Source organism: Pithys albifrons, chromosome 20 (assembly GCF_047495875.1).
Source record: "Pithys albifrons albifrons isolate INPA30051 chromosome 20, PitAlb_v1, whole genome shotgun sequence".
NCBI lineage: Eukaryota > Metazoa > Chordata > Aves > Passeriformes > Thamnophilidae > Pithys > Pithys albifrons.
The window spans coordinates 1,789,902-1,815,135 of NC_092477.1; the positions used below are offsets into that span (position 1 = coordinate 1,789,902).

At 58.8% G+C, this 25,234-nt stretch overlaps 5 protein-coding genes across 15 annotated transcripts in view; 2 read left to right on the forward strand and 3 right to left on the reverse strand.

Moving 5' to 3' along the window:
* Window positions 1-530: 530 nt before the first annotated feature.
* On the forward strand, window positions 531-11,825 carry ENTPD2 (ectonucleoside triphosphate diphosphohydrolase 2). 3 transcript variants are annotated; one of them, XR_011699456.1, is made up of 10 exons: window positions 531-874; window positions 6,596-6,713; window positions 7,194-7,344; window positions 7,935-8,094; window positions 8,194-8,421; window positions 8,750-9,016; window positions 9,209-9,328; window positions 9,592-9,726; window positions 10,737-11,275; window positions 11,591-11,825. XR_011699456.1 is itself a non-coding variant. In XM_071574071.1 (9 exons), the coding sequence occupies exons 1-9, from the start codon at window positions 764-766 to the stop codon at window positions 10,935-10,937; spliced, it is 1,491 nt and encodes a 496-aa protein (XP_071430172.1). In that variant the 5' UTR covers window positions 531-763; the 3' UTR covers window positions 10,938-11,825. The 3 variants fall into 3 exon arrangements, 2 of the variants coding, with proteins under 2 accessions (XP_071430172.1, XP_071430173.1); XM_071574071.1 differs by having other exon boundaries at window positions 10,737-11,825; XM_071574072.1 differs by lacking the exons at window positions 10,737-11,275; window positions 11,591-11,825 and adding an exon at window positions 10,674-10,734.
* Window positions 11,826-13,384: 1,559 nt separating this feature from the next.
* Window positions 13,385-15,284, reverse strand: TMEM141 (transmembrane protein 141). 2 transcript variants are annotated; one of them, XM_071574081.1, is made up of 5 exons: window positions 15,177-15,284; window positions 14,787-14,853; window positions 14,602-14,685; window positions 14,282-14,407; window positions 13,385-13,681 (listed from the first exon to the last, which is right to left on the reverse strand). In XM_071574081.1, the coding sequence occupies exons 1-5, from the start codon at window positions 15,228-15,230 to the stop codon at window positions 13,602-13,604; spliced, it is 411 nt and encodes a 136-aa protein (XP_071430182.1). In that variant the 5' UTR covers window positions 15,231-15,284; the 3' UTR covers window positions 13,385-13,601. The 2 variants fall into 2 exon arrangements, with proteins under 2 accessions (XP_071430182.1, XP_071430181.1); XM_071574080.1 differs by having other exon boundaries at window positions 14,282-14,413.
* On the forward strand, window positions 14,557-17,647 carry PAXX (PAXX non-homologous end joining factor). 5 transcript variants are annotated; one of them, XM_071574076.1, is made up of 7 exons: window positions 15,263-15,382; window positions 15,471-15,531; window positions 15,660-15,694; window positions 15,788-15,984; window positions 16,525-16,596; window positions 17,058-17,151; window positions 17,253-17,647. In XM_071574076.1, exons 1-7 carry the CDS (start codon window positions 15,297-15,299, stop codon window positions 17,269-17,271), a joined length of 564 nt encoding a protein of 187 aa, XP_071430177.1. In that variant the 5' UTR covers window positions 15,263-15,296; the 3' UTR covers window positions 17,272-17,647. The 5 variants fall into 5 exon arrangements, with proteins under 5 accessions (XP_071430179.1, XP_071430177.1, XP_071430176.1 ...); XM_071574074.1 differs by having other exon boundaries at window positions 15,266-15,382; window positions 17,249-17,647; XM_071574078.1 differs by lacking the exons at window positions 16,525-16,596; window positions 17,058-17,151; window positions 17,253-17,647 and adding exons at window positions 14,557-14,853; window positions 16,161-16,470 and having other exon boundaries at window positions 15,177-15,382.
* A 260-nt stretch (window positions 17,648-17,907) lies between these two features.
* Window positions 17,908-21,192, reverse strand: CLIC3 (chloride intracellular channel 3). The gene is made up of 6 exons (XM_071574073.1): window positions 21,119-21,192; window positions 20,193-20,302; window positions 19,738-19,863; window positions 19,497-19,603; window positions 19,094-19,269; window positions 17,908-18,757 (listed from the first exon to the last, which is right to left on the reverse strand). The coding sequence occupies exons 1-6, from the start codon at window positions 21,152-21,154 to the stop codon at window positions 18,596-18,598; spliced, it is 717 nt and encodes a 238-aa protein (XP_071430174.1). The 5' UTR covers window positions 21,155-21,192; the 3' UTR covers window positions 17,908-18,595.
* Window positions 21,193-21,564: 372 nt separating this feature from the next.
* The window catches only part of ABCA2 (ATP binding cassette subfamily A member 2), a 34,624-nt gene continuing 30,954 nt past the window's right edge, over window positions 21,565-25,234 (reverse strand). For all 4 annotated transcript variants that reach the window (XM_071574644.1, XM_071574642.1, XM_071574643.1 and 1 more), the window contains 4 exons: window positions 24,970-25,072; window positions 24,699-24,836; window positions 24,248-24,454; window positions 21,565-23,988 (listed from right to left, as the gene is read on the reverse strand). In XM_071574644.1, the coding sequence (XP_071430745.1) occupies window positions 23,953-23,988; window positions 24,248-24,454; window positions 24,699-24,836; window positions 24,970-25,072 (484 nt within the window). In that variant the 3' untranslated portion in view covers window positions 21,565-23,952. The remainder of the gene's footprint in view (window positions 23,989-24,247; window positions 24,455-24,698; window positions 24,837-24,969; window positions 25,073-25,234) is intronic.

Consider the following 25,234-nt stretch of genomic DNA (forward strand, 5'->3'; position numbering starts at 1 on the left):
TTATTATTTTTTTCACTGTCTTATCCCATTGTGTAAGAAAGCTCCAAATGTCCTTCTTCGAGCCAAGAGCTCTTTTGGGCTCACTGCTCCACATGCAAATGTATCACATTATTCACTTGTGACCATATTAAAAACAACTTCAATATACGTCTGGGCTCCTCAGGGTTGTCATGAACTTCTGATGATTAAAAGTGCCAACACCAGTCATAGTTGTTAATCATGGTAGCTGAGAGTCTTATGGGGCTTTTAAATATCTTGGGGTGTTCTCACGTTCCCACTGAACCAGCATATGGGCTAAGTCCCAGGGTGGAGGAAGGATGGGGCTAAGCCTGGGGTCAAGGACCATGCCCAGAGGGGTAGATGGGGCTGATTCCAGGGATAGAGGCTGTGACCAGGGAGAACAGACAGGATGGGACTGAACCCCTCCGTAATGGTGATGACGGAGGGACAAGGCTGGTCTCGGGGCGGGGAGATGCCCGAGGGTCTGGGTCGGAACTGATCCCGGGGACAAGGACCGTGCCCGAGGGAGGTAGATGGGCCTGGTGCCGGAGCGGGATGGGGCAGAAAGATCCGTGAGGGGCAGCCGCGGATCCGCAGCCCTGTGCCGTCCGCCGCAGTGTCCTGGAGCCCGGTGTCCCGCCCGGTTGGGCCGGAGCTGCGGTGACTCAGCCGCGAGAGGCGGGTGAAGAGGAGGAGGCAGGGGAGGAGGAGCGGCAGGAGCCGCTGCAGCCGCCGCGAAGCCGCTCACCTGCCTGGCCCCGCCATGGCCCGCCGCCTGGCCGCCCTGCTCCTGCTCCTGGCCCTCGGCTGCATCCTGGGCATCCTCCTCCTGCTCCTCGGCTCCGGGGACACGCGAGGCCTGCCGGGCTTCAAGGTGAGCGTGGCGGCGGGGGGACCCCGTGCGCGGAGTGCCCGGGGCGGTGGGCACGGCGGCTCCTGGGCTGCCTGGGCTGCGGGAGCCGCTGGGTGCGCGCCGGTGTGCGGGATTCCGCGTGCAGGAGAGGCTCTGGCAGCAGGGCAACCCCAGCGTCACGGCAGACGCCGGGGTTGAGAGCTTCCCGATCTGCGGGGAGGGTCGCAGGGAGCAGCCGCCGCAGGGTGCGCAGGGACGGGGCTGTACTCGCAGTGAGGTCCCCGATGTGTCTGTCACCCCCGGTGCGGGATCCCCGGCTGCGGGACGCCCGGCCGCTCATCCCTGGTGCCTTAGACCTGCATTTTGGGTAGGGAGTCTGTTGGACACACTGAAAGATAGTGGCCTCCCAGACCAGAGCAGCAGTGTCAGCATCTACTGCTGCAGCTCTGCCTGGGTCGGAGCTTCACGGCGCATTCCAGCATCTCCGAGCTCCCCGGGCTCCCGCTGCGTCGCCTGAGCCAGCGCTGCCGGGTGACAAATACACTTCCCTTTGAATGCAAGCTGCTTTTTTCCCTTTTTCATTGTAAAGTCAGGTGCTGAAAGAAGTTCCCGAACAATTTCTTGTTGGCCAAGTACCTCTTTTGTAGTTCAAGTCCTTTGTTTTAAAATAGTCCCAGTCTCTTGTCCTGGTAAATGGTTCATCTAAAACCCCCTTTTTCTCATGCCAAGCAGTTTGCACGGAAACTTTCAGAGCCAGCCTGCATGCCAGATGTGCTGCCTTCTCTCCGGCTTTGTCAGATGTAATGAAGATTAGGATGAGAAAATGAGCCGGCTTAGCCAAGATGATCCTCACTGCTGTTAGTATAACTAGCAATGATTAACTCCTTCCCTGTGACACCTTTCTTTGCTACCCACTGTCACATGCTGGGCATCTTGGGCAGTGCCTGAGTTGGCTTCAAAGTGGATTTTATATCTTGAGACATGGGGGAATGAGATCAGTACCAAGAGCCCCATATGCAGCACTTGAGTCATCTTGGAAAGCCTTTCTTCCTCTGGGTTCCAAGATTGAACATTGGTTTTAAGCCAAATTAATTCCAAGAAATTTAAATTTTGTGCTTTTTTTGTGCCTTTTCTCTCTCTGGGTGGTAGCACCTTCCAGTCTGCAGGCAGTGGTGTGGTTGGGGGCCTAGGATCCCTGAACACTCATATGGGTTCTGACCCTACTCTGTCCACAGCTGCACTGCCCGTCCTGGCGACTGAGAGTTTCTGGACTGCCAAGTGCCATGAGGTTCAGCATGGTGTATGCACTGGTGTCCAGCAGTGCCTGTTCCTACAGGGCTGGTACGGGGCAGCCACTAAGAAGTTGCTTTCGCACTAAGCTCAGGGCTGTTTTGGGAATGCAGAACTTCGCATTAGTCTAACTCAACCCAAAAGACGCCCACATGATTTAGAGGTCAATCTTGCTGGGGGGGACCCAGGGCATGTCCTCCCACCCACCTGTGCAAGATGTGGTCCTTGCTGGCTCAGTCCACATTAGCAGCTGGGTGATAATGCTGTTCACTGCTGAGCTACAGCTCCACATCTTCCCTTTCCAGCTCCTTTGCTTGGAATGTAGCCCTAACACCACTCTGCGCTAGTTATCTTGCTGCTGAAGGACTGATCTCAGCAGAGCAGCATCTCACTTCCCTCACGGGTCTGCAGTGGGGCTCATGACCTGACGGCCCCAAATTGCTACCTGCTCTCAACAGCCCTTTTCTTCCTTCTTTTGGCAAATGTCTTCATGGGCCATTTCAATGCCCTCTGGGCTCTTTCCATGCCAGCCATGCTGACAGTGCTGTGGCTGCTGCAGCAGGAAGAAAACCTGTAAACCTGGGTGCCCCATGGTCTCACCACCCTTGAGGGAGGCAGGATGTTGTGGGGACAGGGCTAAGCCCCATGTGCACCATGGGGCAGCCTGGAGAGCCTGTGGGGTGGGAGCTGGAGTCTCACGCATGTGAGATCAGGCAGAGTGCCAGGCTGCAGAGCATGAGGCATTCTCAGTGTCCCCTTCTGCCTCCTCCCCTGGTATGGGGACTTCTCTGGGCAGAACTATGAACTGACCAGGAGTCCCAAGACCTACTCATGTCCTTTGGGGACATCACTGTCCCTTGCGCTGCCTCTGCAGGGGCTTTAGGACTGAGCAGCCCTGGCTGGGGCTGTGCTGGGTGATGCTGAGTTGGAGTAGAGCCCGTGGGGCCAGGGTGACTCAGAAGACAGGAGAGCCAGGGCTGGCACTGGGAAACTGTCCCAGTGTGGTGCCACTATGGGGACTCCTCTATGTCCCCCAGCCCTGCAGCATCACCAGGGTCTGGTCAGGGAGTCCTGTTAAAAAAATCTGTCATCCTTGTGCTACCAGAAGGTGCTGGGGTTGGGGACTGTCCCACACATACAAGGCCCTGCCAAGCCCTGGGCACTGGCAGACAAGCAAGGCAAGGGCAGATGAGAAGGGTGATGGGAGCCAGGCGCCAGCACGGGAGCATGCCAGGGCATCCTTGTGTCTCTCCAGCCTTCATTTGCAGTGTGCTTGTTGACAGGCACAGGCAGCTCAGCTGGCAGAGCTGAGGGCAGCGCTTACTCTGCAAATCACTAATGGGATGGGCTTTTGTCCTTCCTCCTGTGGCTTCCCACCTGTAGGGTCCATGCAGCCCACCTGCCTGTGGCCATGGCTCAGCCATGACTTGTGCTTGCATGGCAGTGCACCTGTGCTGGGGAACACAGTGGCTCTCACGCCCAGGCACAGGGTCTGGGGCAGGGACAGGCACCACTGTAGGTGACCACATCCACAATTTCCATGTGGATGCTGGAAGCATGTGGTACCCTCGGGTCTGGAGGAAGGGTCATTCCTTCACTGCTGGGATGCTTTTGGCTGTTCAAATCTGCCTCAGTCCATGCACACACACACACACACACACACCTGCACAGATGGCTCTCACCCCTCCTCACCACTGCCAGTGCTGCCAGCTAGGACAGCTCCTCCACAGGGACAGGCTGAGATGTCAAACCCCACACCCCCAGGAGAAGGACAGGGGGGCTGGCATGAGGCTATGGTGGCTCCTCTCATGCTGTGGTGGCTGCAGAGAGAGCTGTCACAGCAGAACGGCTGGGCACCTGTAAATCCCTGCAGCTGGCAGCGCCGTCATGTTGCCACATGTTACCTAACCCAACCAAGTGCTGCTGCATCTACCACCAAGGCCAGGGGTTCACACTTGGCAACAGTGGGCTGGGGGTCTGAGAGGAAAGACCCTCCACCCCAATCCACAGGTGTTGACAGCAAAGAGCACTAGGATGCACCTATGTGGAGCAGCTGGTTCTGCAGCCTGCCTCAGCAGTGCCACTGTCACTGCAACATGTCACCTCTGCATAGGGCTTGCCCTGCGTGCAGGCTCGATGCTGCCCCTCATTGCCACCCACCTGCAGCCAGGTGTTCTCTACTTCCCCAGGCATCACCCACATGGCATGTGTGCCCATGCACACCCATACACACACATCCTCCTAAGTACATGTACATGCAGACAGAGGTGCACGCAAAACATGCTGGCACACCTATGTGCATGTACACCTTGCCTGTGCACACTCACATGCAGGCAAACCCATGCACCCACCTCCACACCTAAATTTGTGCACACCTATGTATGCCCATGCACACACACACACAGACATTGCACACCTGCAGCATGCACATCACATGCATATATGCATGCATGCACATCCACACATGCAAACCCACCCCCGGTGTGCACCCCCACACCAGCTCTCCAAGGGGTGAGAAGCAGGCCACAGCTGAGCCAGCCCTGCTGAGGGCAGGAGGAAACCCTTGGAACCAGGTTCCCCCTGTCACAGGTGGTGGGTATCTTCCTGTTCACCCTAGAGTCAGCCACATGGCCACTTCCCTTTCTGCCATGGGGTTGGTCTGGTGTCCTCAGCGTCCCCCTCCTAGGCTGACCCCATTCCTGGTGTGTGGCACCACATATCTCTGGTGCTGCAGGTCATCCTCGCTGCCTCACACTCTGGCATTTCTCAGCCCCTGCCACCACATAGATATCCCTGCCTTGAACCTCATCCCACTTTGTGGTCTGCAGCCCCTCCATGGCATCCCAGTGCTGGAGACTGCTCCCAGGGTCCTGGCTGCACTTAAGCTCCGTTTTGGGGGTGACTTGTCAATGCTCTTCCTTTGGGGACAGCCTTGTCACCCTGCTTCTGCTATTGTCACTTCCTGATACCTGAGGTGGTGTGCTGCCCCATGAGGAAACCAAGGACAGGATGCCTGTGGGGTGCATGGGCACATGTGCCACAGAGGTGGACAGAGGACGTCCACTGGGACTGGGCCCTCCTCAGGGTTCTTTGTGGGTGACGGCCCATATGGGGGTGCAGAAGGTGCTATGGTGAGGAGGGACTGGGGTGCCAGAGAGTGCGTGACCCATGTTGCATTGGGCAGAGAGGGTGATGAGAGCCCCCTGAGCCTGCCTGGAACACTCACCTCAGCACCCAGCCCAGGGGGCTAGACTGGGGTGTTAGTCGGAGATGTCAGAGCCCCCTTCCTCCTCTCTGCAAGGTCTAGCAGTGCTGGAAGCTGATCCCTCACACCAGTGCTGTGGCACACCAGTCCTAGTCTGGCCACAGAGAGGGATTCTCTGCTGGTTTGTAGCTTTTGGCCCAGGGTAAGAAAGTCACTGGGGTAGGCTGGGGGGTGTCGCCTGTGTGAAATAGTCCCCTGGGAAAGCAGGGTGTACCACTGGTGTGGGGCCATGGGTTCATGGGGGAATGAGGGCTACCTGTAAATGGGGCCCCCAGATGTCCCTGCCTTTGCCCTGACACTTTGCTGCCTGAGCTGGCCAAGACCAGGGGTTAGGGACAGGAATGGGATGGGGCACCCATGGAAGGAAGGGCTGAGGTGGCTCCCAGGAGCCAGTCAGGGAGAAGAACTGCCCACTCTAGTCCTGCATCTGGGCAAGACAGGAGAAGATGAAGCCTAGTACGAGGTTTAAGCCCAGAGATACTCAGCTGGGGTAGTGCTGGGTCCTGCCTTGCTTCACCCCAGACTCACAGCCCCAAGGGGGCACGGGGGGGGGGGCAGCATGGGCAGGCCCAGGCCCACAGGCAGTGAGAGTCAAGCAGAGGGGTCTGCCTGGTGGGGCTGAAGGCAGCATGTGGGGTGTCCTCCCCCCTCAAGAGCTGGGTAACTTTGGCAAGAGGAGCAGGGTTATTTATAGCCAGAGAATGGCCACACCATACAAGGACAGGAGGGATGAGGTGCCTGGCTGCCCTTCTTTGGCAAGTACATCCCAAGGGGTCACTCCAGGTGTCTCTCCCTGCCACTGGCCCCAGGGACCTGCTGGCATGGCTCAGCATGGATGCAGGTGGCCAGGAGCGATGCTGGAGAGATGGGAGCCTACAGTGGAGGAAGAGTCCCCCAGGCTACACTCAAGGGGGTCCCCATGCCCAAAAAGTCAGAGTCCCCATGCCATTCCAAGCAGCATCCCAGGAAGGCCAGTATTCTGCTCCAAGTTGCATCCCAGCCAGTGCCCTGTGCAGGCAGGTGTGGGTACAGCTGTGCCGGGCTGGGCTGAGCAGAGCTCCTCTTTGCCAGATGATGCTCTGGAGCTGCTGGGCACTGCCAGGGCAGGAGCAGTTGTGCTCAGGAAGGGCTGGAGCAGCTGGGGTGCCTTCCATCTCCATGCCTGACCCACAGCCTTCCCCCCACAGTACGGCATTGTGCTCGACGCTGGGTCCTCCCATACCGCCATGTTTGTCTACAAGTGGCCTGCAGACAAGGAGAACGACACTGGGGTGGTCAGCGAGCACGGCATGTGTGATGTGGATGGTAAGGGCTGGCCCTGACCTGTGGTCAGGGGCTGGTGGTGCTGTCTGTCATTTCCCTGTGGCAGGGCACCATGGTGTGAGTGCCCCTGCCATGCCCAGCTGTCACCCTCTGTACTCACTAATGCAGTGAAGTGTTCTGAAGGGTTCAGCTCTATTCCCAAAACCTCTCCCAACTTCCCCCAAGACTTGCAGCCATGCATTCTTGTGGTTTATCTTCTCCTGGCAGGCACTCAACTAACAGGAAACAATCCAGCTCCCTGCCTAGCCCAGTGAGGAGCCAGGGTTGGTTTTCCACTCTCCATTAATCAGCCTTTCCCAGGCTGTCAGCCAGCAGGGGATGTGGTGTGGGTGGACCCTGGATGACTCCAAATGGGTTCCCTGATCACAGAAACCTGCCTTTCTGAAAGCCAGGGAGGGTCAAAGCTGCCCACTGGGCATCATCCCCCCACCCACGGGGAGCAATGCTGTTTGCTCTCTGCAGGTCCTGGCATCTCCAGCTACAGCTCAAACCCTCCAGCTGCCGGGACAAGCCTGGAGCAGTGCCTGAACCAGGCTCTGAGAGCCGTGCCCAAGGAGAAGCACATGGGCACCCCTCTCTACCTGGGCGCCACGGCTGGCATGCGCCTGCTCAAGTGAGTGCTTGCTCAGGGGGGCCCTGCCATGCCACCCTGCCATGTCACCTTGCTGTACACAGGGAGTGGTGGAGGTGATGAAATGTTGCCTCTTTGCAGGCAAAGCTCCTTACCACCCAGCTTCCCAGCTCCATGTCCGCTGCAGAGGCAGTCCTGCCTTTCAGAGCAGGATGTGCTCTGCAGGGCACTGCTAGCAGAGCCCTGGTGGAAAGGGGCTGGTGTGGGGCCACTCAGACTTGTTGGCTAGCTGGGAGCAAAATCTCCCTGCACCCACTGCCAGCCTGATGGGACACAGTGAAAATAATCACCCCCAAGAAGGCAGACCCCAACCCTTACCTAGCCCAGAAGGGATGAATCCCATTGTTGCAGGAGGAGGGAGCACTCTTCCATCCTGGCTACCTCCCTCCTCCAGCAAAGAAAAGGGGAATTAGCTGGGATTTTTGTGGGATGATAAGTACCTAGGGAAGGATTCACACATCTCTTGCCCCCGTCATGGCAGTGCTGTCCCCAAGGGCTGTGGGGGCTGGCAGGGATCCGCTTGCCACACCCTTGTGCAGTCCCATCACTCTGCCCTCTCACCTGGTCCACAGCATTGCAGATCCACAGGCATCCGATGCGGTCCTCAGAGCTGTGGCAGCTACACTGAAGACATACCCCTTTGATTTCCGAGGAGCAAAGATCCTGTCAGGGGAAGAGGAAGGGGTCTTTGGCTGGGTCACTGCAAACTACCTCCTGGAAAACTTCATCAAGGTGGGCAGGGGATGGTGACACCCAGCAGGATGCCTGTGGTGGATGGGCTGTCCCACAGCCCATCATATCCTTATGCCCACACTTGTCTTCCTGGTTCAGCGTGGGTGGCTTGGAGAATGGATCCAGCCTCAGAAGAAGACCCTGGGGGCCATGGACTTTGGGGGTGCTTCCACACAGATCACCTTTGAAACCCAGGACCCTATCGAAAACCCCAGAAACAAAGTGATGCTGAAGCTCTATGGGCAGGCATACAAAGTGTACACCCACAGCTACCTCTGTTACGGGAGGGACCAGGTCCTCAAGAGGCTGCTCTCCAAGCTCCTCCAGGTACAGCATGTGCTTGATGTGGATGCTGGCTGTCACAACCCCACAGCTGCCTCCTCACCCTGGTGTTTACACAGGGGTGTCCCCCAGCCCTGGGCCAGCTGCATCCTTTTCCCAGCCAACTCTTGGGTTTTGCCCTAAACCCTCTCCCAGTGTTCCCAGAGCTTCCACCCACTATCTCCATAAGGTGATGCACCCCTTGGGTAGAGCCAAGACACCCCAAGTCATCTTGAGACATTTATGGCAACTGCTCTGTGTTTCACTGTTCAAGCTCCAGGGGAGCTGGAGCTAGAGCACAGCTTGAGCATCCTATGTGTCCCTCCTCTGGCAGGCTGAGAGCTACCAAGCTACTGTCCCCCATCCCTGCTGGCCCGTGGGCTACAACAAGAGCTTGTCACTGAGCAGCATCTATGACAGCCCCTGCACCGAGAAGGAGATGCCAAACCTTGCCCTCAACACCACCATCGCCTTGGTTGGCACCGGGAACGGAAACCTCTGTGCTCTGCATGTCAGCAAGCTCTTCAACTTCACCACCTGCTCCTACTCCCACTGCTCCTTTGATGGTGTTTTCCAGCCAAAGGTTTCAGGAAACTTCATTGTAAGTCCCAGCATGGAGCAGGGTGGTTACCCAGCTGCTGGGTGGGTAGGTTGTCCTCGGTGCCCCAGCATCATGTGGTGGCAAAGCCAGGCCCCCAGCTCTGCAAGGGCAGTTGTTCATGCTCACCACACCTGTCAGTCTCTGCTCATGGTGAAAGAGCCTGTCCCACAGCTGCTCCCTTCCCTCCATCAGGCCTTCTCCGCCTTCTTCTACACAGTGGACTTCATCCAGACCGTGATGGGGAGATCTGTACACCTGCCCAATGACTTGAAGGGTGCTGCAGAGACCATCTGTGCCACCAGCTGGAGCGAGGTGGGCTGCCTGGGCACAGCGGGGAAAAGGGGACTGTTTTGTGTGGGGCACAACCTAAGCTCTGAGAGCAGCCCTTGGAAGTGGCTGGGTGTGCTGGCACCCATGGAGTAGGGGTAAGGGGAGTGATGGCTCCCACATGGGACCAGGAGGCGCTCAGGTGAGTATGGGCAGCTTTGGCCTGACATGCAACCACCCAGATCTTCAGCCCACAGACACAAGCTGGTTTGACCCCTTTTCTCTTTCCCTCCATGCATCCCACCCAGCTACTTCAGAAAGCTCCCAAGCTGGAGAAGAGGCTGCCAGATTACTGTGCTGTCAGCATGTTTGTATATTTGCTCACCACCAGAGGGTACAACTTCAACAACCACTCTTTCCCCAACATCGCTTTCCAGAAGAAGGTGAGTAGCACAAAAGCACATCTCCATCCCATGGGATCTCTTTGTAGTTAGACCAAGGAATCCTGGAGGACAGATGATGCCATACCAAGAAAAGGGCAAGCAGAGTGAAGGAAGATCTCAGGGCACAGAGGCAAGATGGAACTCTTGAGTTTTTGGCTGGATCTCTTGGGGTATGGAAAAAAATGAGCTGAGCTGGCCGTAGGGTGGGGTGAGGTCCTTTAGCCCTTCCTTGGCCTTCAAGACACCAGCCATCCCAAACAGTGATTTACTCAGGCTTTTTGGGAAGTTACCTCAGGGCAGGATCTTGCTTTTGCCTGTACACATCATGGGACAGACAAGAAGATCAAGACTGGACTGAGCAGATGAGGTTCTGCTCCCATGGGATGAGCCCACTTCGGCACACAATGGTCACTGCTCTGTCTCTTGGCTGACTGGACCCATGAACAAGCAAGAGCTCAGGGTGCTCTGGGCTTCCCCCACACCCTTCTCCTTCCTTGGGCTGACACTGAGGTGGTCCCTGAAAAGTCTGGAGCACAACTCTAATGAGGAATGGCCGAGAGAGCTGGGGGGTGGGGCTCAGCCAGGAGAAAAGGAGGCTCGGGGGGGACCTTCTCACTCTACAACTACCTGAAAGAAGGTGGAGTCAGTTAGGGGTTGGGATCTTCTCCCGGGGAACAAGTGACATAACAAAAGGAAACAGCCTCAAGTTGCACTAGGGGATGTTTTGTTTGGATTTTAGGGAAAATTCTTTCATGGAAAGGGTGTTAAGCCATTGGAACAGCCTTCCCAGGGAAGTGATAGTCACCATCTCTGGAGGGATTTAAAGACACGTGAAAGTGGCGCTTGGGGACATGGGTTAGTAGTGGCCTTGGCACTGCTGAGAGGTTGGATTCCATGATCTTAGATGTCTTTTCCAACTAATGATTCCATGATTCTATGATTCTAAGGTCTCCTGAGGCCCACAGGCATAGGCTGGCTGGCTGGGTGACCATGCCATGCTGTTCCCACAGGCAGGAGAAACCTCTATTGGCTGGGCCCTGGGCTACATGCTGAACTTCACCAACATGATCCCAGCAGAGGAGCCCTCCTCCCATAAAAGCATATTGTACAACTACTGGGTTATCCTCATCCTGCTCTTTGTGGTCACCACCCTGATGTCCCTGGTTACTGCCATCTGCCTGCTCCGGCGCAGCAAGTCCAGCGCAATCTGACAGCAGGAACAGGGTGGGCTGTGTCTGCAGGACCCAGCACCATCCTGCCTATTGGAGTCTCTGTGGTCTGAACACTTGGGATGCAGCGAGTGCTCAGTGTTCTCTGCCAAGGCCTGGCACTTTCCCAGAAGGAAAGTTATCCCCTTTTGCTCTCCCCTTGCCCTCAAGCTGCAGGAAAGGAGGGACAGAAGAGTTTCCTAGCACTACTCAGGAATGGACCCTGGAGCAGGCTTGGGAATGGGACATTTAGAGCTGAGACATCTTTCTGCCACCAGAGCTGAGCTAGGCTGCACCAGTGAGCCAAGGCAACGGGAGGACTCATTTTCATGTGTATGCAGGTGGGTGGGTAATATTACTTATGCCAGTCTTTGTATCTGACCTTGCTAGCCTGTCCTTGGATAATCAGCCCTGCCTCCTGGGGAGCTCTGGGCATCACCTGGAGCTCACGCTTGTCTTTCTGGACAGCGTACAAAACCCACTGACCTCCCTGAAGGCCAGATATTGGCCCAGACATCCACTGCTCTCAGTTTTGGGTAAAGACATAACAATAACTAGACACAGGGAGCCAGCAGCTTCCAGGTCCCGCTTCAGCAACCAGACATGGTGCCTTCCCCATCCCTGTGGCTCCTGTACCAGACTTGCCTTTGCCACAGGTAGAGACTCCTTCATCCCCTGGCCCCTGCAACTCCGTGGTGCAGAGGCAATGGGCTTGCTGCCAGAACTGGACTTTGCTCTGCACTAGGATTTGAGCCTGCCATCACCCTACACCAGGCAGCTGGTAGGATGCACCTCCATTTCCAGTTAAGAACACAGACATGCAAAGATGCAGGTTTGGTTTTGTCTGTTTGGGGTTTCTTTTATAATCTGAAATAAAACCTTTTAACCACTGCTATGGCTTGGTGGTTTCTGATTAGCAACAGGCAGATCAGCCTGACTGTTCCCAGGGCAGGGCCCCTTGGCCACAGCCACAGGTCAGGCTCTGCTCAAAGGTCCTACCCCCTTGCAGCCTGTCCAGTGTTGAGACACCATCATGGCTTTGTGTGCTCTACCAGCCTGAAGACCTCCCCAAGATGGACTGAAGTTGGGCTGGAAATCTCACTCTAGACCCAAAGCCCACCTGGAGGTGAAAGAGTTCCAGCCAGTCACAGTCATCGAGGTTTCCCTGGCACTGGGGGTGCAGTCACCTCAAAGCCAGGAGCAGGCAGTGCTCAAGCTGCCAAACCCCTGGGCATGGACAACCTGCTGACTGCCTCCACTCCCGGAGCCCAGTGCTGGTGTCCAAGCAGGGCAGCAGGGCAGCCCACATTTACTGTTGCAGTCACCAGCAGCTCAGACACGATGACACACACCTGGCACCCAGCAGCTGCATGGGGCTGGTCCCAGCTCTCCAATCTACTGGGAAGCCTCCCTCTGCCCTCCATGTTCCCTGAACACCCCAGAGGAGATTGGCTGTAGGGAGCTGTGGTTTCTCGCTGCTCTCCTTGCTCCCACCAGTAGCATGAGCTCTGCTCCACAGGTTTGCTCACTTCCCAACACTATTCCCTGCTCTGGCCAAGCTCCTGGAATGCTGTGCTTGGCTTAACCCACCTGCTCCCCACAGCACTTTGCTTTCAGCTGTTCCACTGGCTGCTCCCAATCTTTCTGCTCAGGGCAAACCTGATGCCGGTTTAGATGATGTTCTGCACCCTCAAACCCAGTTTCTTCCCCAGGCTCATCTCCCCCACACAGGGACTCCCTCCCGTGGTGGAGAGAGGTTCAGGGTCTGTCTCCACATCTCACAGAGAAGGAAGGGGCACTTCTAGTCCCTGAAGCTGAAACACTGCTCTAAGAACCCAGGCAGCTTCCAGAATCCACGCTGCATTACCTCTTCTAACAAATTCAGATATGGCTGAATCAGAGCTGGACATCTACCAAGAGCAGCCAGTTTACCCAGTCAGGAAAAAACTCACATCCTCTGTGTACAGGATTTGAGCCAGTACCATTTTCTTGCCAATTAATTATGGACTTAGATGGGCAATCTGGGATTGCCCAGATGACATGCCCTGGCCAGTGACATGTGGACACTGCAGAGAGGGGCCCTGGGCACAGTCACCCCTGTTGCAGGGGCAGAGGATACCTCAGAGGCCAATCAGCTCTGGGGCTCAGCTCAGCCCTGTTCAGGTGGGTGAGAAAAACCTTGCTGCTGCAGGGCCAGGGACATGGGGACTGGCTGGGCTCAGGGTACAGAAAGCACACAGCAACACCTCTGCCCTCACAGCTTAACCCAGATGTGTCCATGTCTGCAGACAGATCACAGCAATCCATCTGCTGACGGAGTGAGTGCCACTGCCAGAGAGGGACTGAAACTCCCAGCTCCAACATTCACTGCAGCTGTTCCCTCAGGGTGACATTTATCACCTGCTCTGCCTGTCCCACTGCCAGCCCTCACCTCATCCACAATGAGCACCTTCAGATCTCCACTTTTATTGTACTCCCAGTGCAATGTTCAGAAGCAGCAGTGATCCCTCTGGTGCTTCCACCATGCTCTCGCTGCAAGGTCAAGTCTTCTGAGCTTCCCAACAGTTCCAGCAAGCCCACCATACTCAGGCAGCAGAGGCGGCGATGGGCTGGGCAGGCAGCAGGGGCTGAAGTGGGACACAGGCAGAGTGCACGGTGCTTTGCTGGCTACTCCACCACGTCCCCATACCTGTTCCTCCTCACCGGTGGTGCAGTGCTGTCCATATCCTCTGTGCTGAGCAGATTTTCTGCAACAAAGTATAAGCTTCCTGGATCTCCAGCTACCCTGGTGTGTTTGCCAAGGGTGGGCAGAGAATCACAGATCCCTGGTGAAGTGTTTAAAGCCTCTTCAGGTGGTCCTAGCTTTGGGAGCTCAAGGTGCATGTGGGAGAGAAGAGTGAGCAGCCATGGGAACTGTCCAGCACCTCTCCTGGTGCCCCTCCAAGTCTGCTCACCCTATAGGACCAAATCTCTTCAGACTTCATTTGCTCTCTCCATCCCTTACCCTCTCCTTCCTCTTCTAGCAAATGAGCCCTTCGTGCTGCCTCTTGTGAATTCCCAAAGGAGGTAGGGCAGCACATAGCAGCGAGTGTACCCAGCCCATGTCACCAGCCCCGACCACAGAGGTACATGGGAACCATGAGACCAGGCAGAGAGCTTCAGCCACCATAGGTCCTCCTGCTCCCACCCCTCAGCTGCAAGGTGCCAGCATGGGACTTACATTGAGGTTTTGGAAATGATACAGTCACCAGGTTAATTACAAGTCAGGAACAGCAAACTAATTATTGCAGCAGGGAAGAACCAGGCATGACAAGCCAGGAGAAAGCAGCAGGGAAATGTCAACATACCTGTGGGCTGAGACACCCTACCAGTCACGGCGAGCTCCTGTGGGGACTTGCCTGTCTCCAAGTAAATCCAGAAGTCAGAGCATTTCTGTGTCTCATCTCTGGTTACTACATAGCTTGCGAGGGACCCTGCGGCTGGGAAGGGACAGCACCTTGGTGGGGATAGCACCTGCTGCAGCAGCCCAAGAACCCTCCTGAATCCCCGAGAACGCTCCTGAACCCCCGGGGCCAGGGCGCCGGGAGGTGACCAGAGCCAGGGAAGACTTGCGCACAGCAAGGGCAAACTCCTCTTGAGCGCAGCACCGCCCGGGCAGGTAACTCACCCGCGGCCACCAGCAGGCTCCACTGCGGACCGTACGGCAGCTTCTGCCGCGCCAGCTTTTGCACGGCGAAGGTGGCCCCGCTGCCTGCAGAGATCGAGGCCGGAGCTACCGAACACAGCCGGGACGCCTCCGCCGCCGCGGGAAAGCGGCCGGGGACGGCTGGGGGAGGCTAGACCGGGCTGTACCTGCCAAGAAAGTGCTGATGCCCTTCATGAAGGCGTGGGACTGGCAGGCCGCGTACTGCTGCAGCGCCTGCGGGGACGCGTCAGCGCCGGGGCTGGAGCACTGCCCAGCCCCACCGCACACCCGGCCCCCTCAGCCCCGGCCCCACCGCACACCCGGCCCCCTCAGCCCCGGCCCCACCGCACACCCGGCCCCCTCAGCCCCGGCCCCACCGCACACCCGGCCCCCTCAGCCCCGGTCCCACCGCACACCCGGCCCCCTCAGCCCCGGTCCCACCGCACACCCGGCCCCCTCAGCCCCGGCCCCACCGGCATACCCGGCCCCCTCAGTCCCAGCCCCGGCCCCACCGCACACCCGGCACACCCGGCCCCACCGTCCCCCGCAAGGCGCACCGGGTGCTTAGCAGCTACATCATCCTGCACCCGCCGCAGCCCCACGTTCACCATGGCGGCGCTGCCGCTCTCGGCCCCGGGCGGCCCCCGCCAGTCGCGCCCGCCCCTTCCGGCGCGGCTATGGCGGAACCAGGCGGGCCGTTTCACTTACTGCAGGCCGGGCCGGGCCGGTTCCTCTGCTACTGCCGGCCCGGCGGCGCCGTCTAGTAAGAGCGGGCGGGGGCCGGGCACGGTAGCGGGGCCGGGGCCGGGCGGGGGTCGAGCAGCCCCGGCCTGAGCCGCTGCCTCCCGCAGTGTGACCGACGCGATGGAGGTCTGGGCCGGTGACCTCAGCGACTGTCCTGCGCTCGAATGCGTATGTAGTGGGGCCCAGGGCGGCGGTGGGGCCCGGGGCTGAGGAGGGGGGTGCAGTCGGGGCGAGGATGGACTTGGGCCCGGATTAGGCCGTGTCGGACGTGCTCTCCTCCTCCCCCCTCTCTGCAGCGGTGCCCGGCGGAGGAGCACGGTGCGATGCTCAGGTAGGTGCCGCCGCCCCGAGTCCCCCCTGCTCCCGGCTCCCTTTACCCCAGGCTTCCCCTGTGCCCCACTCCCCTCACCCGCTATCTCTGCAGGGCCGCCCTGGGGCGCGGGGCCGCTGAGCTGAGCCTGGGCCCGGGTTCGGCCACGCTGCGGCTGCCGGCGGGGCCACAGTGCCCGGCCCTGGCCCTCGCCCTCACCCCTCTGCCCGCCGCCGAGGCGCGCAGCCAGCTGCAGGCGCTGCTGTTCGGCATGGCCGGCTGCATCGAGAGCTTGGAGAGCCGCCTGGCAGGTCCGTGGTGGGTTTGGGAGGACAGGGGGAGGGCCGGCAGCTCCTGCCACCTTCATGGGATTATCACCGCCACCCGAAGTGCACCACGTGTCCCAGCTCATCCTTGGGGCTCTCCGTGGGAGAGGGCTGTGCCTCTCGAGTGCTCACATCAGGTGATTTCTCCTCACTGGTTCCAGAAGGCCAGCAGCAGAGCTACTGCCATTGCTTCCCACTTCAGCTGGCCAGATCGCAAAGCTGGCCAGGGTCTGTACCAGAATCCCCTGAGTATAAGAGATGGTGCCTAGGCGGGAGAATGCAGTGGTGTGTCTCTGTGCGGAAACACAGCCCTGTCCTCATGGCCAGTGCAACACCAGCGTCCTGGATGTGGGAGTCACAGACATCTCTGTTTTGAGGGGTCTGGGAAGATTCTGGAGCAGCAGCAGTCTGGATGGGAGTGCTGAAAGGAGAACAAGCCTCAGTTTGGCTGGACAGGATTGGCGTGCTTTATGCTGTATTGGGTTGTGTTGTCATAAGCTTTGGCTCTGGCCTCTGTCTCAGCAGCGGTGGAGACACTGGCATCTTCCTGCAGCCCTCAGAAGAACACTGTCCGGAGCCAGCAGCTCTTGCTGCCAGGTAGGCACTGCCAGGGGCACCTGCCCTGGTCCTGCTGTCCTTTGCCTTTTCCTCCCTGGAGGTTGCTGGTCCTGTGTCCATGTACTCTTGAGGACACTCTGAATGCCCTTGGCTGTGGCTGCTGGCAGGCATTGGCTGTGCTGGTGCCCATGCCAGCAGAGCAGGGGCAGGGCTCACTTGTGATGGCTCTCAGGGTATCTGGGGTACTCAGGTCAGAGGCCAGGCATTGCCAGCCTCAGAAGGAGGGCAGGCTTTGCTGTGCTTCCAGATGGAAGGCTGTGGCAGGTCCATGGCTCCTTTGGGAGAAGAGGCCAGGCTTGGCCCTTCCTCACCATACACAGCTGCTGGTCCTGCCAGGCTGGGCTGCTGGAAGTTCACCCTGGCCCTGGAGGGACTGGCAGGGCTGCCAGAGCACCTGGCTGACCTGCAGTCTATGTCCTGCCTATCTTTCACTGAGGCAGACCTTAGCCCCAGGAAGAACAGGACTGCTGGCTCAGCTTTGCCTCACAAGAGGAAGGTCCCAGGAGAGTCTCTCATCAACCCTGGTTTCAAAAGGTCAGTGCTGGGGCTCGGGTGGATGGGGATTCCATGGGCTCTGCTCCAGAGCTGTGTGGGAGCAGGGGCTCTGATGCTCCTTCTTATCTCCTCCCAGCAAGAAGGCACCATCTGGAGTGAATTTCGAGGACTCCTGACTGGTGCTGTCCCGTGCCCTTACGACAGCTATGTGGAGCCCTGTTAGCATGTGTGTGGGTGGAGGAGAGGGTGTCTCTGTGTCCTGCTGAGTCCCTTGAACACAGGGACACAACAGTCAAGAGCACCTGGCAGCTGACCCTCTTCTGCTAGGGTGGTGGCAGGGCCTTTGAGGGGGACAGATGTCAGGGGGGAGACACCAGTGGTGGCTTTCTCCCCAGCAGCTCTTCCCTGCTGGCAGGGACCACCTCTTGACCTCATTTACCATGAATTGGTGAGATTTGGAAGGAACTTCTGTATCACCACAGAATGGAAAGATTGCCTGTGCTTAGCTTCTTGCCAATAAAGATGTTTTTAGCCAGCTGGTCTCTGCGGATGTATCGATGTATTCTGCCTCTCCCCTTGTCAGGAAGCTTTGGACCAGTTTCAGCTGAACCCAGAGGTCCAGGGATCAGAGAAGTTCCCTTCCCTTCCAGCTTCTTGCAGGTGGGCTGGCAGGAGGGTGGTTAAAGCCTGCTCAAGCCCTCTGGAGAGCTGGGAGGATCGACTCTGCCTTGCTGGGCACTGGGAGAGAAAGAGGAGGTCAGTGTGAACCCCTGTGAGGGAGGACAGCTGGAGTGGTTGTTCCAGACTCACGCTGGTCTTGCTTGCAAAGCCTTTATTGATTTCCAGGAGCTCTGAAGCTTGGCTTGGGCTTGCCCCACTTCACAACCCCCAAATCCACTCCTGAGAGCTTTCCAATGGTAGGTTCTGCTCCCCTCACCAAGAGTGCTGGCAACTGGCCTGTGCCCACTGCCCCTGACTTCCTCTGTCAGCTCTGTTCCCAGGCCTCTCCATGGCTATGCTGGGTCCCCTCACCCAGTGGAGGTGTGAGGGCATCCTGCAGTGCCTACTGGCCAGGCAAAGCTGGGCCTCGGACCCTCATGAGAAGGTGGCATGGTGTGCCCACTCAAGAGGCTGCAGGGTTGCCCTTTGCTCTGGGCAGTTTGTTGTCCTCAGCTCTGCCTTTGTCCACAGCAGGGCCCAGCTTTGGCAGTGGTGATGCCCATGGCTTTGCCCCCTTGCCCCCAGTTCCGATGCTTGGGGGGGGCCACAGAGCATGTCCTGGCTGGGAAGGAGGGTGGCACAAGAGAGGCTCAGTGAACCACAGATTGTTGCGGGCACCTGGGTGTCAGTGGAGAGAATTTGGGTGTCAGGGGCACAGTTCATGCTCTGCTCTTCCAAGCATGTGCTGGTAGGACTAGGGTGAGCACTGTCCTCCTGCCCGACCCCAACCCTGGCCTTGCACCCCCTGGGGCACATGCTGGGTTCACTGCTGTGCCCGGACCATGGAGCGATAAGCTTGTATAATCTCCTGGCTGTTGGGGCAGGTGTATTTGAACTCCTTGGTTTCGTTGGCACTGTTGAGGTACCGCCACACGCCCTGCAGGTCCTTGGGGATCCCAAAGTGGCGGTAGTGCTGGCCTATGACCTGTGAGCAGAAACAGGAGGAGCCTTGCCTGGTACTGTGCGCCAAGGAGGGCCCAGCTGCCAGGAAAGGAACCAGCTGGGAAGGGGGGCAAGGGGCCCAGGGGCCACACTTGAAGGCTGGCACTTGGGAGGAGATGCAGAGCAGAGTGGGTTCTGTGTGAAGGCATTGTACCTCTGGCTCCTGGGAAGGGGGATGCCAGAGGACACAGGGCTGACAGAGCATTTGTAAAAGGAGCACAGGGTTGCTGCAGGCTCCAAGGGGAAAGTGAGACCACGAGGCCAGTGGCCTGGAGGTGCCAGGAAAAGCAGAACATGGTGCCAGGATGCCCCTGGTTACCTGAACAATGTTGAGCTTGGGCAGTAGGTTGCAGTCGGCCAACGTGAGGTGGTCTCCATCAAGGAAGCGTCGCTGGGAGGCCTGGAGTTGGGGGTCCTGGGCCAGCTCGTGCTCCAGAGGGGCACTCAGGTACTCATCCAGCTTCAGCAGGGCCCGCAGCAGGCTCCGCTGCAGCACTATGGGGAGGGCAGCTGGGTCAGGGCACAGGGCTCCTGCTCTGCTGTGATCCCTTTGCCAGCCCAGACCTGTGCCCAGGCTGGCACCTGGTCCTTGCCCTCCCACAGAGACCTTGTAATGACCTGCGTGGGTGGGGGGGACTGGGAGGACTCCGTGTGACCTGGCTAGGCTTTGGGGTGGTGACACCTCAGAGGTTGCATGGGGTGCTTTCTGACCCACTCCTCACCCTCATCCTGGGCAGGCACCGGGTTCTTGATGAAGGCAGAGAACTTGTGGAAGATGTCATTCCCAGCCAGGCTTGACTCCTGATACCGTGGGACCAGACTGGGGCACCTGTGGGGACATGGGCACAGCTGAGGCAGGTGTCAGGGGCCAACAGGCTCACATCCTGTCAGCCCCCTCCTGTCTCAGCCTATCCTGCCCCTCTTTGGCCCCTTGATCCTCTCAGGGCAGTGCTGCCCACTGACGTAGGGGGGCCCAGCTGGTCCTCCAGGAACTCCTCAATGGTGACAGTGTCAGTCTTGGGCTCGCCGTTGTAGAGCAGAACAGGCAGCTGGGCACCTGGTGCGAAGTTCTTCAGCACATCCAGACCCCTGCAGGAGATGGAGACACTACTGATACAGGTGTGTCTAAGGCTCTGCTTGGCACTATGCACGTGTGTGTGTGTGTGTGTGTGTGTGTATGTTCATGTGCCAAGCAAAGTGATGAGGAGGTGCACCTAGGCTGCTTCTGCCTCTGTGTGTGCCTAGGGAAATGCTCACCAATCTCCTCAGGCAGTGGTGAGCACCTGGTGGGGGTACAAGCTCCATGAATGCCATAGTGCCAACCCTTCACACCCCTTCCCAAACTGTTAGGGACCTACCACCCCCCACATGGCCCTGGCCTGAGGGCTGGCACCCCTTGGAAGGGGACCACCACTCACCTTTTCATATCCACGGTGGTGAGGGTGAAGGGCACCCCTTTGAGCAGCAGCACCATGAAGAGCCGCTGGCAGAAGGGGCAGTGCCCAATGCTCTCCCCATCCTCACTTGCCTGTGGGCACAGAGAGCTCAGCTGCCCCTTTGCCCCAGCATGGACCATGTGGGGGCAGCCCTGGTGGGTACAGGGTGAGGGTGGCAGGGCACATGCCCTGGTCCAGCCTGGGCTGGCACAGGCTGGCGAGCTGTGCTGCAGTCTGTGGCACCTGCCGTGCTAAGGCAGGGTGTCAGCCCCCCGGCCCCTGTGTGCTCCCAGGGCCTCAGTGCCGTGCCTCAGAGCAGTCACATGGCACAGTGAGTGCTAGCCCTGGCACGCCTCAGGGAACAGGACCCCCAGACTGTGCCAGCTTCACAGCACTGAAGGGGTCCTGGGCTTGGGGGCAGCAGCAGTCATGGCAGCAGGGGCAGCTGTGGCAGGGGACAGTCCAGTAGCAGGGACTGTGACGAAGGAAGGTGATGGCAATGCTGGTGGCCCTATCCCCCCCAGGCACAATCCCAGGAGAGCCCTGTCCTGCCCAGTGCAGGCAGACAGAGTGCCCCAGCCAGGCAGTTAATGGGCCCTGGTTTGGGGCAGGGGGCATCTCAGTCCAACCTCCCCAAGCTGAGCCCCCACAGCCCCCCTGCCTGCAGGGCAAGCAGCAGCATGCAATGCTGTGAAGAAGAGCCCTGCCTGCTCCCTGCCCCCCGTTCCTGTTGCCAGTCCCGCTCGTTACCTTGCTGCCTGGCTCCCTGCCCACTACCTGCCCAGTGCCCTACATCTGGGCACTGTGGTGGGCAGGGGCAGCCAGGTCACCCCACTGCAGCACTGCCAGGGGTGGCAGCCAGTGGGTGCCCACTGGCCTGGAGCACTGGCCTAAGGAACCCCCCTCACCTTGATGAAGAGCTGGATCTGGGGTTTCTCAGCCATGCTGGGTGGCGGCTGTTGGCACAGTGCTGGCTGTGCCCTGAGTGCCCCAGCTGGAGCCGCAGCCCCTCCCAGCCCACATTCCTCCCCAGGGTGTACCTGCTCCCACCCACGCCTGGCCCCATAGCACAGGTGGGAAGCCCTGCCATAGGGCCCCGGCACCGAAGCTGCCGCCAGCCCCAGGCCAGTGAGGGAGACTGGGGACATTGCCAGCTGCCACAGCTTCTGCCTGCACCCCTAAACACCCCACCACCGTCCAAATGATGCCAAGCACTGCATACACCCATTGTGCCCAGCATCTTTTGCCCATAGCAGGCTCCTGCACCCCCACCTGGGCCCTGCCAACCCCTTCCTCAGGCCTGATCCTTCCCAGGCACCTGGGCCCAGCCCTTCAACCACACAGCCTTGCTGGATCTAGTTATTATTTTTTATTTAAAACGATCATTATGTTCACATTTCATCTTTTTTTTGTTTGCTAGCAATGTACAGGCAGCTCCAAGACATCCCCACCCCTTGGGGACCCCATGCCTGGGGCTGAGCGTGGCACTGGCGCTGTGCCCACAGCTGGTGGCCAAGGACGTGCAGGGGGGGAGGCAAGGCCAGAAGCAGAGCCAAACTCAATGAAGTGTTAAGGCAGCAGCCACCTCTGCCCTGGGGCACTACCCTCCTGCTCCCACCCTGCTGCCACCCTTGGGGTGTCCCCAGCAGGGTCCTGTGCCTGGGCAGCCCTGAACCCAGGGTGGGGAGGCCACCATGGCCACCCAGGCTGTATGGGCTCAAGAGCATCTCCACTGACCATCAAAGCCATAGGGATGATGGCATGGTGGCAGGGGGGAGGGCTGGGAAAAGGGAAGACACTGTGACTGGCATGCCAGTGCCCTGAGCAACAGGACAGTGTGGCAGGTGTGGGGCAAGGACAAAGCCAGAGCATGGCAACACTGTCCACCCTGGGGTGCCCTAGGGTGCCACCACATTGAAGTGACAGCTGGGGACTCAACGGTGAAACCATCCCATCTCCCTCCTGACAAAGGGCAAACCTTGAGCTGGCTCATCCTTCAGTGCTCATCCAGGAAGGCAGAGTGTGCCCAGCAAGGGAGCAAGGGCACCTTGGTGGGGGTTGCCCCCGTGTGCCTTCCACCCCACCCCAGAACCAGCCAGTTTCCCATATGCCATTAAAAAAAATATGGTCTTAAAAATCTGAAAATAGAGCTTCTCCCTCATTTTCCCCCTATTGAAAATACTGTATATTGTATCACAATCTATAGCAGGTGGCATACAGGGCTGGTGAGACCAGGGGGGCACGACAACAGTGGAGGTCAAGCCCTGCTCCTGTGCCTGAGTTGGGCCAAAGGCAGCTCAAAGTGGCCTCCCTACACCATGTGCCTCACACCTCCCATGGCAGCCAGCTGAGGCGCCTTGATGCTGCTCGGGGCCTCCAGCCAAGCCCATGCCAGGGAGGCAGAGAGGGCAGCAGAGCTCACAGGGCAGCTGGGCCTTGGGTGCTCCCCAGAAAGGTGCATGGCCACCCTGGGATGCTGTCAAAGTCTGGGGCACCAGGCAGCTGGGGGTCAGGGTCAGCATCACGGGCCCCACTGTCACCCCACCTCTGGGTCAAGCTGCAGGCACCAGACATGGTCCCTGTGGGTGACAAGGCAGAAGGACCCTCTGCAAAAAGGAGGGACATTGCTGGCTGAGAGGGTGTCCACTGCTGGCACAGTGACACTGCCAGCCCCACTGCCATGATCCATCCTCCCCTCCCCACCACCCCAGGCAACACTGCCAAGCTGCACCCACACCCAGTCTGTCCTGACCTCTTACCTTAACGCCAACCCACTACCATCTTCCAAAGCCATTCTGGGGTGCAGTAACCCCTCTCCCAGTACCACCAGTGACCCAACATTAAGAAAGTAGTGCAGGTGGCTCTCATAGGGCTGGACACTCAGGAATGAGTGCCAGGGCAAGGGTGACACAGGAGACACAACAAAAAGGTGGCAGAGCTGCATGCAGCAATGCCCTGCGATGGGGAAAGTGGATGGTGAGGGCAGGCAGGAGGCAGGGTGAGGGACTGGAGGGGGAGGGACACGGTTAGGGGCAGAGGGGAGAAACAGCTGGTGCCAGCATGTGAAATACCCTGTGAAATACCCTCTGCCCTGAAGGAATGCTGCTGCCTGGGGACAGATCCAGTGCCCAAGGCCAGGCAGGGCTGGGGCGGACAGAGCCCATGGTGGGGAGGAAATACCAGTGGGGCCAAGACCCCCAGTGACATCCCACCAGTAAAGAAATCAGTCATGAGTGAAGCACCAGACCACCTGCCCCTGTGGTGCCCAGGGCAGTGCTGGCTAGGGGCAATGCAGAAGCAGTCATCCCTCCTCCAGCTCCACAGGGCCAGGCCAGGGTGGGTCCCCACAGCCAAAGGTCCCTGGTGTTAGTGCAACACAAGTGTCCAGCCAAAGGCACCACTCACGGGCCTGTGTGTCCCTGGCCCAAGGTACATGGGGGCAGCAGTGCTGGTGCCAAACTGCATCCCTTCCTTTGCAGTCTCCATCCGTGGCATGTGCCAGCTAGACAGGCTGAGGACCGTGACCCCTGGCACCACACAGTGATACTGCTCTGGAGCTGAAGGGGAGAAAGGCCACCCAGTGGTGTGGCTCGTGAGGTCCATTCAGGCATTGCTGCACCCACTGTGTCCTCCCTGGCATGTGCCTCTGGCCACAGCAGCTCCGCTCCATGGGGCAAAGGGAGGAAAGAGGCCAAAAGGGGTCGGTGGCTTCACAGACAAGAATGTGGTTGCCCCCAGGGTCTCAGCACAGCGTGTCGGTGTTGAAGGAGAGCTGTGCCTGTGTGAGAAGACAGGCGGGACTCAGGGGTTGCCCACTCCACCATCACCTCCAGGGCATCTGGGGCGAGAGTCTGGCCCAGGTGGCAGAGCAGCCATCCCTCCCAGAGAGCCCACACACCCCCAGGGAGCCCTCCCAGCATGGCCCGGCCTTTGTTTCACCATGTCCCCTTCCTCATGGTGCTGCACTCACTCCCAGGGCTCCATGGCAGGGACACAGGTGGCACCAGGGACACCCAGATCCAGGGACAACATCTCACCCTCTCCTCCTCGAAGCTGATGAGGCCTTCATCATCAGTCTCCAGGTCTTCCTGCTCCTCTACCACAAGGGCCTGCAGCTCGGTGGGGGCAGCACGGGGGCGCAGCAGGCTCAGCACACGCTCCAGGGGTGACTGCAGGACACAGCTGGGGCTGGTCTCCTGCTGCTCCAGGTTGTCACTTTGCTTCTTGGCAAAATTCACAAACACCTGGAGGGGTAAAAGGACAGGAGAGTGAGAGGTATCCTTGCAGGCATCTCCACCTCTAGCCACCCCTTGCCTGCCATCCATGCTGCCATGTCAGGATCCAGTGCATTCTGCCATGTGGTGGTTGCCATTGTGTTTCCTGTCCAGGTCCACCTCCTGCACCAAAGGCAGTTCCTGCCTGGCACTTTGTCACGGCTGCCACCCCTGGGTACAAGCATCCAGTTGCCCATGCCATCCCCAGTCTTACATTGTCCAGTGTGGTCTGGCTAACAGAGTAGTCTTCGATGCCCAGCACATCCACCACCTGCTCCATCTTGCTGAAGACTTGTGCCAGTGAGATGTGGTCCGACTTCAGCTGGTACTGGGCCTTGGTGTGGTGCCGCTCCTGAAGGGGTGCACAGAGAGGGCACTGAGCACTCACTCCCAGATCCCCTCCATCACCCCATGGAAGGTGAAGGCTGCTTGTGCCTCAAGATGGGGGCTGGCAGGGGACAGGATGACCACTGAGAGCAGCTCACCTTAAGGACAGCCTCAGGGAAGTTGCGATTGAAGAACCTCACCACCTCCTTGACGTTGAGGCTGGACTTGGTGCGCACCGTGATCATGTAACCATCACCAAACCTGCCAGGGTATAAGGGACCCTGTAAGGACCTGTCCCCTCATCCACACTCCTATGGAGAAGAACCAAGTCCATAGAAGGGGACGATGCTCTTAGGTTGCTACTGCTGGACACCAGGACAGTGCCAGGGAGGTCCAGGGAGCCTGTTCCCTGCCCACCTCCAA